This window comes from Arvicola amphibius, chromosome 2, assembly GCF_903992535.2.
Source record: "Arvicola amphibius chromosome 2, mArvAmp1.2, whole genome shotgun sequence".
NCBI classification, from domain to species: Eukaryota; Metazoa; Chordata; class Mammalia; order Rodentia; family Cricetidae; genus Arvicola; species Arvicola amphibius.
Window position 1 is genome coordinate 136214529 of NC_052048.2, and position 12153 is coordinate 136226681.

Sequence of the window (12153 nt, forward strand, 5' to 3'; positions counted from 1 at the left end):
GCCAAGCTCAATGCAGAATGCAGTCTAAAACGTTACTTTGGTTGAGTTGGGCCCATTGGTGAGTTCCACATAAACTCTCAGGGTTGACAGAGTCCTAAAGATACATCTTGTTCTAGAAAATCAGTGAATCAGTGTCAGCTTAGTCCCTTACTAGTGCCCAAATCTCTGACAGTTTGGTCTTGCTGTGTGTGTGTGTGTGTGTGTGTGTGTGTGTGGTGTGTGTGTGTGTGCGTGTGTGTGTGTGTGTGTGTGTGGTGTGTGTGTGTGTGTGTGTGTGTGTGTGTGTGTGTGTGTGTGATGTGTGATATGCATAGGTGAGTTTCTGCTCTGGAATTTTGTTGTGGAGCTATGTGACAAGATACTGCAGCACTCAGCTAAGGATAAGATGGTCAACCAATGGCATCTACTCCTCTTAGTCTTGCTATCCTGCTATGACAAACAGCGTATTTACTTCTTGAGCCTTGGCATCAGTCCAGGCTTCAGCTAAGGGCTGAATAAGAATAAGTATTATCTGTGTTCATTTATAGGTGATGACCTTGAGATCTATAGAGCTTAGTTTCTTAAATACAATTAATTAGTCGTAAAATTGGATCAAACCTCAGATTTATTGCCAGAGTTCAGTTGCTTCTTATTTACAAACCTAGACCTCAGCATACCTTTTTATAAGTCAAGCTTTTTTTTTTTTTCATAAGATCTTTGAGCTCTTCCTCGCTATCAGAGTCCGCCAAAAAAGCAAAACCAAACTGGAGATAAAATGCTCATCACATAAACCAGGAAAGTCGGTGATTACAATCAGTCTGATTGAGAAGGCCAAGAACTGGAATTCTAGGTGATATTTGGCAATCAGCCCGTTAATCATTAAAGGCATTAAAGTTCTGGGTGGAACATAGAAGATTTCTACATTTTACTCCCTTTTATCTTCTTTGTCGGACAACTGGGGTCTGTCTCTGCCTATGAAGAGCTCTTTGGGGATTCCATTTGCCTTTCCTCATCCAAACCGTGGGTCTCTGTCTCCTCCTTCACATCTGAAGTCATCTGCCTGATGGCTGAAATGGTCCACACACATTACCTTTTAAGTGCAAAATAGTTCCTCCTACAGCTTGAAATGGTGTTGCTTCTGAGATGAGGTCATCCTTTTCCTTGTCTCTTGAGAGCACTACTTTACTCCACTCATCCATTCCTCGGGCATTTGTTAATATTCTTCCAGGGTAAGCTGCTTTGCTCCCAGACCCCCTTCTCAACAGAACGAAGGTAATAATCACATTGGACTTACTGATGTGTTGGCCTTTGCATCATTAATAGTCAACATATATTGAGCATTTACTCTCTGAGGGATACCGTGTTAATTACTGCAGCCAATTACTGCATTTATTCTGCCCAATAACCCTTATGCTAAGCAATGCAGTGTTTGCACGAAACACACACATCTGCATACTTTGAACTCTTTAAATCATCCCTAGATTACTTGCAGTGTCTAATAAAAGAAAATATATGTTACAAAATACTTGGATGATGGCAAGAGCAATGTCTATAATGCATATGTGATTCTCTTATTAATATCGCTGAACTGCGACCGGTTGAATCTGTTCATCCAGAGCCTGTGATGTGAAGGGGTGTAGGAATATATAAGGTGGCTCAGAGGACCAGTATTTCAGATTGACATAAGAACAAAGTAGAGCTTGAGACCATATGCACATGGCTGCCAGTGTACAAGGCAGTCCAGGGAAGAAAGCACAGGCTCAAATGCTGCCAACAGATGCAGCTCAAGTCTGAACCAAGAAGAACATTGAAAGTACAGAAAATGAAGAAATTTGGGATGTTCAAAAGCAATTAGGAGTCACTTAAGGGCTGGAAGTCATATCATAATGTGGGAAGCAGAGAGGGATGTGTCCAGGAAAGTAAGACAGCACAGTAGAGAGGAAAGGGGGTAGTGATTCCAAGCCGGAGAAACATTTTGGCCGCAGACTTCTCTGGGATCATAATCTTGGGATGACTCTCTTAGTTCTCTGAGGTACCACTTCTTAGGTAGTCTCCCTGAGTCAGGGAAACATGACCCCATTGGTGCCTGGCAGAGACAGTTTCTCAGTTGCCAAGGCAGCTCAGAGAGAGGAAAGCTAAAGGCATTGTGCCATCACCTGGTTATGGGGAATTCTGGAAGCCACACTAGGACAAAACGCAGCAGTGATGCCGTGACCTCTCCTGAGGTGCCTGCCAGTCAAGGACACAATGTGACAAGGCAGATGACTTCGTCTGAGTGTGTGTGGCAAGAGGACGGAAGGCTGGAGTTTTGGAAGGGGTTGGCACTGTGGCTGAGTTGTGCATATGGATGCTGAGGAAAATGTGTGAACAGAGATGCCCACATTCTGGGAGGTACAGTAGGGGAGACAGTGGATGGTCCACAGGAATCAGGGCCTCGCTGAAGTCGTAGCAAACAAAGTAGGACAGTACGGAATGAAACAGGCTAGTGGACAGTTTCCAAAGGAATACTGTCTTAGGTTCCTAGCCAGGAAGGGTCCTCTGCTCACGCATCCTCTCCCACAAACAAGAAGCTCCTCTCAGGGGTGCCCAGGATGCTGTTTGTGACTCTTTCATTTTTCATCCGTGCCTCACTCCTGTCATTGCTTGGCTTTTGTAGCCACCTCGATGCAGTTCTCCTGTAGTAGGAGCCAGGCTGTTCCCAAAGCCGGATGGAAACAACTGCACAACGTTTGTCGTTGACTTGAGGGACAGCAAGAAGCAATAGGCTCGTGGCCAGCAGCCCCTCTTCTCTGTAATTGCCATGGAGGTATCTTTTTGTGATTTGAAAGGTAGCTAGGATGCTATATAATCAATGGTTAACACGTATGGAGACTTTCTGCTGCACTTGAAAGACTCCATGCTCTTAGATTCCTGACCATGACCTGAAGGGAGGCAGGGTCCTCACTTAGATCCTCTCTCTCATCCACCACAGTTGGCAAAATGACATTTCTACACCCCAGCCTGTGAGCCTTATGCTCTTCTGCTTGCCAGTCTCTTGAACTTGAACTCTCTAGGGCTCCTAGCTTCTTACCTTCAAGTTTTTCCTAATAGCTGTCCCAGATGAGGTCCCCAGGGCACTTTCCTCCCATCTCACAGTGTCTCTTCCACAAACTGCCTGTGTGGAAACGGGATTTATTTGTTGTTTCGTTTCTCTCATTTTATCCAACTCTTGATGCAGACATGCTGTCTTGCTCACAGGTGATTCTAGCATCAGTAATATCACATCTCTGAACATGCCTTCCGGGTACCTGAGCACACTCATTTAATTATAGATACATATGTGTGTTTATATTCTGTGTCCTCTGGTAGGACACATACTCTATCAGGATAGAGGCCGTATGCTACTCAGTGACTGTAACATATCCCAGTCAGGCACATGCTTGTTGACTCCTTATTATGTAATCATTGAATATTAAAATACTCTGAATTTAATCATAGAGTGGTTGGGCACATAGGATTTGAATTCCCTGGTTATAGCTGCTCTGAGAGCTTCCATCTTGTACAAAGGTCATCAAATTCTGTCTGGTCTAACAGAGGTTACTCTCCAGCACTGCTTGATGAAGGACCAGGACCTGACTCTGTCATAGTTGGTGACTGTAGAGACATCCCACCTCTGATCTCAAGGTCAGAGTGACCAAGACCAAATGGCTGTATCACCCCCAAGCAGGGAGTCTGCTGCCCACAGCTGGCAGGAAGGACAGAATCAGGGACCACAGTGTGGGTTTGAACACATGACCTCTGGCCATGTCTTCCCTCTGTCCAATTACACTGTTGCAGATTTGCATAGTGTTCAGGTAGTTCCTCGGAGAGTCGGTCAAGATGCTGAAAGAAAAGATAAAAAGGAGCATGTAAGGAGCCAGACAGGAAGATAGCCATGGTGACATGCTGCATGGGTTAGCTCTCTGTCCGCTTGACACAAGCTAGAGTCATCTGGGAAGAGAATCCTCAATTGAGAAAATGCCTCCATCAGAGTGCTCATTTCTCTTGTGTAATAATCAATGTGGCAGGGTTCAGCCCACTATGGGCAGTACCACCCTTGGTCCTGAGTTGTATAAGGAATCAGGTTGAGCAAGTCTTGGAGAGCTAGGCTGTAAGTAGAAATCCCCCATAGTCTTGGCTTCAGTTCCTGCTTCCAGGTTCCTGACCAGAGTTACTGCTCTGGCTTCCCCTGGTGATCTACTGTAATTTGCAAGCCAAACCAACCCTTTGGTCTCTAAGTGTTTATCACAGCAATGGAAAGTGCTTAGGGCACATGGGGAGAAATGTGTGGGTCCAGGATCTGAGCTGAGAAACCAGACACTACAGAGGAAGCCTGCATTTCTCTCCCAAACAATGGAAATTTTCCAAAGACATTTTAAAAAGACAATAAATAAACTATGTTTACTTAGGGACCAATAGTTTCTACTCACCTCTCACTCTTAACCCTAAACAATATCCCCATGAAACTTACAAGTTTGTTCAGAAAAGGAAATCTTTGAGATTTTTTAAAATTATTTTTATAATTTATAATTATGTACATATCTGTTTGTAGTTGCCTAAGGGGTCTAGTAAAGAGGGCTGAGTTCCCTGCAGCTGGAGTTACAGGTGGCTGTGAGCCAGCAGCCATGGGTGCTGTACACCAAACTTCTGGAAGAGAAGTGCTCCTCACTCCTGCACCGTCTCCCTGCTCTGTCTGTAACCTGCACCTTTGTTGTGAGCTGGTATCTTTGAGCAGTGTTAAAAAGGGGAGGGGGCTCCTCACAACTTATGGAGATGTAACTGTAGCATTACACAAATCCTCCCTGTGCCCACTAAAAAGGAACCCAAATGTGGCTCTCCACACGTGAGCATGTCTTACTCTCCCCTAGACTTTCCCCTCTAGTAACCCCTGTGGCTAAGATAGGTGCTAAAAATGTCTCCCATAAACTCCAGACCTGATTCATGCTGCCTTCCCATGACATTATTTTCTTTGGTAAGGTTGTGAATTTTGCTTTTACTTGATTGGAGGCCATTCCCAGTAGGAAAGAAGGGTCCTTCAGGCCACTACAGGCATGTGGGAGACATAGAGCAGAACTATTTCTCCACGCCATATTTACACCAGATAGCTACCTCAGACTTTATGCAGTGTTTATGAGCTGCAAAGATTCTGCAATGGGCGCTTTGAACCAGTAGCAGGGTATAGTCGTGGCAGAGCTTATATTGACTCAAAAGGCAAGCTTTGCTATTCGGGATTCTTGTTCTCACATGAAACATGGGGACTAGCACTTTAATAGTGCTTTGCTCTCCTTTAGATGGCAGGAGAAAGACTGGAGATGCTATACACCCGAGTCAGCCACTGCGTGACAGCGGTGTGGGTATGAGCAGAGCAGGGCCAATCTCTTTACAACTACACTGCTGGTATGACCATGTATCAGATAGTGCTACAGTCTGAAACGGTCACACCACTGGTTTCTTATCTAAAGCATGAGTAGCAGACTGGGGACATTCAGACTCAGTATCCATGCTGCATCCATTCTCCACCATACCCCTTACCAGTAGGATCCCTTCTTTGATTTGCCTGGCTCGGTCTCCTAGCTGAAATGCCAGCTCTGCAACCTGCTGCCTCAGGGCCTCTCGTAAAGTCCTCAGGTCCTCAGCCTCTTCCCTGCACGAAGATGAAACAAGAAGAAACGTCAAAATCACTGCCAGGCGCAGTCTTTCATGTCCCTCTCATGAAGTGGGTCCTGTCTTTGATATTTCTGCTATTTCTCTCTCTCTCTCTCTCTCTCTCTCTCTCTCTCTCTCTCTCTCTCTTTCACACACATACACACACACACACACTCTGTGTGTGTGTGTGTATATGTGTGCGTGCATGTTGGGGGGGACATGCGTGTGGATGCGTGTGTGCATGCACATGCCTATGCCTGACACTGTATGAGGAGAGCGGCGAGCAGAGAGAAACATGCAAGCAGTTCTCCCGATGGAGCTCAGGTAGTCAGGCTGGGCACCGCGAGTGCCCTTTTCCACTGAGCCATCTCTCTGGTTCCTGAGATTGCTTAAAAAAGACTTTGGCCTTCCTTGTTTGATTTGCCAGTAGATGTAAGTCTGTTACTAGGACAGGTACCCCCCACCCTGCACGCCATTTTCAGACTTACACTTAGGAAAATGGAGCCTCCTTTAATCTCGCTCAGTGATGGTCCCCAGTGCCCAATCGCTCTTAGCATCTAGAACACTAAGCACATCTAGCTAGGAAGGGAAGCTTTGGGCACATGCACTACCATTGAGCTGCATCCCCAACACACCCTCTTTTAAAAGAAATCCTATTGTGGTATAATTTAGGTATCATGTTTACCTATTTCAAGATACATCATTTATAAGAAAACTACCAAGTTGGACAAGGATGACCACCATGCAGCTCTAGAAGATGCCATCTCCCCAATAAGAACACACAACCCTCATGCCCTTTACTGTTAAAACCTGTCCTCACAGCCACAGGCGATCAGCGATGCATCCATTTTGGTGATATTTTTAACCCCTCTGACAATACTGCACATTTCAAAACCCTAATAACCCCCCAACATTTGCTTCTATGCAAGTCCCATTCCTATCAACTAAAGAAATCCTGCTGGCCTTCCCCGTCCTTCCAGAAGATTGCCCCTCTTCTAACCTTCCCAAATAGCCCCAGTCTTCAATAAGAGTGTGCCCATCAGTGATGGCTCTCTCTCCGTCTCACACTGAGCAAGCAAAGCTAAGACTGTGAAAACAAAGGAAGAGCAGGCCGATTTCTCATTAGCCCTGCCCCATCATGCTCATCTGCCTGGCCTGCCCTGATTACCTTCCCTTGCTCCAGGTGTGTGCTCTGGTACTTACTCTGATGCTTGCCTTGGATAATTACCTTTCCTCTTCTGACATGTCCCTGTGGAAGAGTGCCTGCTGTTCCACGAAGTGCTGCTCGATTTCCTCTAAGTGCTCCTGGAAACTCTGGCACACCATTTTCATGGTTTCCATCTGATAGACTGTGCCCTGGCAACAAGAGAGAAACCCGAGAGCGGTGACCTTTCTGCTCACACGGCTGGAGGGCTGGGCTCTGCCTTCCTTCCCATTTGAATTTCATTGCTTGCAAAGAAGCCCAACTGCTAACATTTTTAGAAGAGCCAGGGAAGCCCAGTCCAGACTTTGGACGAAATTAGAGGTTGCATTTGACCAAGACAAAGGGGAGCAGTTGCTGAGTGGTACTTGGGTGAGAATTAATTTTGCACAGGGAAGCCCAAGCCAGTCCTACACAATACAGAGATGCAAGGAAGTGGACAGAGAAGAGGAAGAATCACCAGAGAGCAGACTTACATTTAGAAAAATGGAGCCTCTTTTAATGTTGCTCAGGGTTGGTACCCAGTAGCCCAACATTCTTAGCACTGAGAACACTAAACACATCTACTCATGTGTATTTGCTCAGGAAAATCTGTTTACAATATATTTTTTACTAGTTTTAACAAGCTTAGCCATAGTCCTTGAAGAGGAAAATCTGAAGAATCCATTCTACCCATCTAACAATCCCAATTGAGAGAAATGTTAGCCACCCATGCTCTCTATGAGCTAGAATCAAGACTTGAGTTCTTCTTGCCCCCAGACTACTTCAGTCTTCAACCCTTGCTGTCTCTTGATGTTTTGATTTGATATATTCTTGTAGCCTCCAAAAGTTTTGGAATTCTTTACAGCTAATAAGTCTGACCTGTAGTGAGTTGATCAGACTCTGACATAGATAGTAGTTGCCATGACCCTAGGATGACCACCCACTATCATCCAATTAAATTTCTTGCCTAAGTTTTAGGGGATATTTGATCACACTGTGAACCCCGAATTTGCATTAATGTTAATTAAATAAAATCAACTTTAGCTCAAGAGGCAGAGTTAGCAACTAGTTGACAGAAAGGAACCATAGAGCATAAGAAGGCATTGGGAAGAAATAGAGAGATGCACTGGAAATAGTAGGTAGGGATTCCATTTCCAGTGATGTGCCTTTTTGGTTTGGCAAACGGGGAGGAGAACTTTTTTTCAGAGATGCCAGCAAGGAGAGAAGGTTAGCCAAGTGCTACTCAACCTCTCTGAGCTAGTAGGTTTTTCACCTCAGCCTTTGAATCTCAAGGCTTATTTTAAATAGAACCATAGAGATTTAGTTAAAGCTACCTTTAGCAACAATGGCAGAGCCAGTGCCTATAGGAACAAGATTCCCACCAGGATGTGGCCTGCGTGGCCAGGTCACTGCCGGAGAAGCAGGCTGGTGACTGCAGATTCACAGTTGCTGGCTGAAATGGCAGTAGCTTAAGGTGCACCCACTATACTGAATGCAAAACAACACCCAAGAAAGTTTATGGTTGGCAGAACACACACGCAGGTGCATGCACACACACACACACACACACACACACACACACACACACACATGCACACACACACACGCATGCATGCACGCACATGCACACATGCACACACACACACAGAGAGCCTTCTCTTGCCCTTATGTGCATGTATTTAGAAATAGCTATTTAATATTGGGATCTAGTACTTGGGGAAGAACTAGCTCTCACTCTCATCAAGCATTGGTTGCCTGTAGTTTTTCATCTAGAGGTAAGGCCTTTTTTAATTTTCCTCCATATATGCTAGAATGTAAAGAGTGGTCTTTGCGGGTCTTGTACAGGCAGCCAGGATGGTGAGAATTCATGGGTGTAACATCTCTGTCATGTCTACCCTGTCATACAGCAGACATTCCAGTCTCTGATTCTTAGAATCTTTTCACCTCCTCTTTCAGAAAGTTCCTGCAGCCTTAGAAGCAGGGGTTGTGCTTTGGATGTCCTTTCTGGTACCCCAAGGCTCACTTATTTTCTGCATTTTGGTGAGCTGTGGATTTCTAATAGACTCCATCTGTACAGAAAGAGGCAAGAAACTTCTTGCTGAGTGCTGAGAACTGTGTTGAGCGAGCACTTCCAGGAAGGGAGGTACAAAGGCACAGACTCGGGCCTTCCTTCATTACAGCAGTCACTAAAGGGCTCACAGTTGTGAGCAGGTGTGTTGTACAATCCAGAGGCATCCTTCTTAAAGGCCCAAGAGTCATTACTTTGAAGTAAAGCCAACTAGAGGCTTCTGTGGGAGGATGGAATTGTGAGGGCTTTGGAGGAGTAATTGAAATGAAACTAATTTACCGACAGGTCATGGAAACCACCATCCTGTGCCTTCATTTCTGGAAAGCCCAAGACTTTTAAAAATCTTTATCCTCATACTTACAAGGCCAAGATCATGGCAGTTTGGTGGTTACTGTTTCAACTAGAGTGAGTGAAATACAGTCAGTTCACAGCCATCTCTGGCTTCCTGGCATTCACACCCACTGGCCTCTCACCATTGTCTACTGAGTCACTGAGTCCCCGCTCTCCTCTCTGTCTCATTCTTTCCTTAAAATGCGCACACCACTCCTGCACAGATAGAAATGAATTCCCCCTTTACCCTGGGTCGGGAGTTACTGGATTACATCTGTTTCCGTGACTTTTATTGCTGTCCCCTGTGCAATCTGTGAGCCACTGAGCCCAGTCTATCTGAGGGACACTGTGCCGATTTGCTGTCTCCCGTCAGCCCTCCCTCTTGTTTTGAAATCTATATTGGGTAATGCTTTGTGAACACCTATGACCCAGAGCTCCAGGGACGCCGCCATCTGACTTTAAGTGCTATTAACACTGGTGGATCCCTAGCTGTCTCTATCAGACCCCCTTCCAGATCAGTAAGCAAAGCTTTTGGATGTAGCTCACCCTCCTTTTCCCCTTTCCTCTTAACACAAGTCTAATGCTTTAAAGCAGCACCGTGTGTAATGTCTAAGTGAAAACCTGCATTCCCTAAGCTTCTCTCCCAATGCTGATAGCCAAAGAGTGGGGATATGGAGGATGTCGAGGGCTTTTGAGAAAGAATTAAAAGAGAAGGCATTTGACTGCTGGGTCATGGACTCCACCATCATCTGCCTCAGTTTCTGGAAAGTCAAGATGGGTTTCTATCTTTATCCTTAAAATCACGTGACCAAGATTGGTGATTATTATTTCACCTAGACACTTGAAAATGGGGTACTGTTCTAAGACTGATACTTTGATATGAAAACATGATATCATTTTGTTCTGAGATATTTTATACTGACTGATGTAGTTAGCTTTATCATGAGAGAATCCAAACCAGCTGAGGGAAGTCTTTGATACATGTTGATGTTGGCAAGAATGCTTAGATATTACCAAATTATTGCCAATTATATGGCTCAAAAAAATTAAAATGGTCTTGAAGTCCATGCAAGCATCTTTTGTAGGTAAGTGTTTAGACACAAACTCTGTAATGGCTTGTCTGTAGTCAAAATGCTATTTGGATTTTAAATTCAAGTCACATGGTTGCTTTTCATTCCCAATATCAAACCAAGTCACTTCATAGAATGAAGGGTGACCGGACAGCATGAGGAGGCACCTGTCGCTCAGGAGGGAGCTGGTTCAGTGCTTCAAGCCAGTTCTGGTAACTGCTTTCAGAGTTCAAGGGACAGCAAGGCCAGACCATGCCAGCACAGTGCTCAAGCAGACTGATGTCATTAACACTGGGCTTCGAGCTCAGCTCAGTGTCTGGGGGCAACCCTTTGTGATTGGAAAATATGGATTGTAGAGCTTGGATTTGGGGAGACCTGAAAGCCGGTTTGTGATGTTAAGACTGTAGTGCCCTGGAAAATTCTAAAGTGCTGCCATCTCCTGGTAATTCAGAAACACACAGTTTAGCCCCAGAATTGGCAATAAATAAATAAATATCAGAAGAAAGGAAACCCCAGGCAAGGAAAATAAGAGGGGCAGAGGAGTTGATCTCTCTCTGTTTGTTCCTATGTAAAGTCTGGGCAAAACCCACACAAAATGCAAGGCCTGCTGTACTGTTGCAACTCATTAATGCAAACTTCAATAGTAAGAGTGGCAGTATAAAACCAAACCTAAACAACAACACAACTTTTCACTTTCTAATTGACTCACACTTTTTAAACTTCACACAATTTCTTTTTCTTTTAACTTAAGCCTAGAAATATTACAGAGGATTTTCTAATACTCAGAAATCTTATTTCTAAAGCATCTTATTCTGGAAATATGTTTGGCTTTGCATTAAGAATCTTTATTAAATTACTCCCAAGCATTCATATATAAAAGATTAATTATATGAACAAATAAGTTTTCCACTGACAATTATTGTTAAAATAACAACTCAGGTACACATCTGAATCTCCTCACATCAACAAGCCATCCTTCTAGGTAAGCTAGAAGATGACAAAGCCAGCCGCGGGTTTCCCCATTGTGTCACATATCACTGGGTAAAAGACAATGGGAGGGGAGAAGCTTTTTCAAACCAAGATTTTAGTAAAAATTCTCTTACTTTCAACATCTGCTTTGAATGCCTGTTGCCATTTGACAGCTTCCATCTCCATCTGGAATCTTCATTTCACCCCTGGCCTAGTTTCTAGTTCCTTCTGTCCTAATAGATTTCTTAACCCTAGCTATCCCACATTCAAGCCACATTTCCTGCAGAACCTTTTCCAGGTTTCACAGACCCAGCCAGGCCGATTCTCAGGCTCATTCGCAGCACATGTCGCCCCATGCGCTGCTCTCCTTCACTGTTCTTCACATTTTTCGAGCAGCACGCTGCTCATGGGAGAAAGCAACTCCATGCTTACCTACATGTGTGTGCAAGCATGTGTGTGTGTGTGTGTGTGTGTGCAAACAGACACACATATGGAAGTGTATCTGAGCACATGAGCTCACTGTTCCCATTGAATGATTGTTTCTGGTCCCTTAGATTTAAAGGAAGAGAAATACATGACCATCTAGTAAAACTCTGGAGAGCATCCATTTCAGCCAGAGCAATTACTTTTGTGTCTTTTCTGTATAATTACAAATTCTGTTTTTTTCCATTGGGTTATGTGTGTGTCCATGTTCATGTATGTGCAGATTGTGTGTGTGTGTGTGTGTGTGTGTGTCTGTGTGTGTGTCAGAGGTTGACATCAAGTGTCTTCCTCAATCATCCTTTGCCTTATGTGGGGGATAGATTCTCTAAGTAAACCTGGAGCTCACCTATTCAGCTTGTTGGGCTAGGCAGCAAGCTCCAGACTTTAGGAGGAAGAAGGATACAGTA

At 44.5% G+C, this 12153-nt stretch overlaps 1 protein-coding gene across 1 annotated transcript in view; it reads right to left on the reverse strand.

Annotated features, from left to right (window-relative positions):
* Window positions 1-3555: 3555 nt before the first annotated feature.
* Window positions 3556-12153, reverse strand: part of Itprid1 (ITPR interacting domain containing 1) — a 96743-nt gene continuing 88145 nt past the window's right edge. The window contains exons 11-13 of the mRNA XM_038320749.1: window positions 6872-6999; window positions 5530-5641; window positions 3556-3840 (exon numbers count right to left, since the gene is read on the reverse strand). Coding sequence (XP_038176677.1) covers window positions 3556-3840; window positions 5530-5641; window positions 6872-6999 — 525 coding nt within the window. The remainder of the gene's footprint in view (window positions 3841-5529; window positions 5642-6871; window positions 7000-12153) is intronic.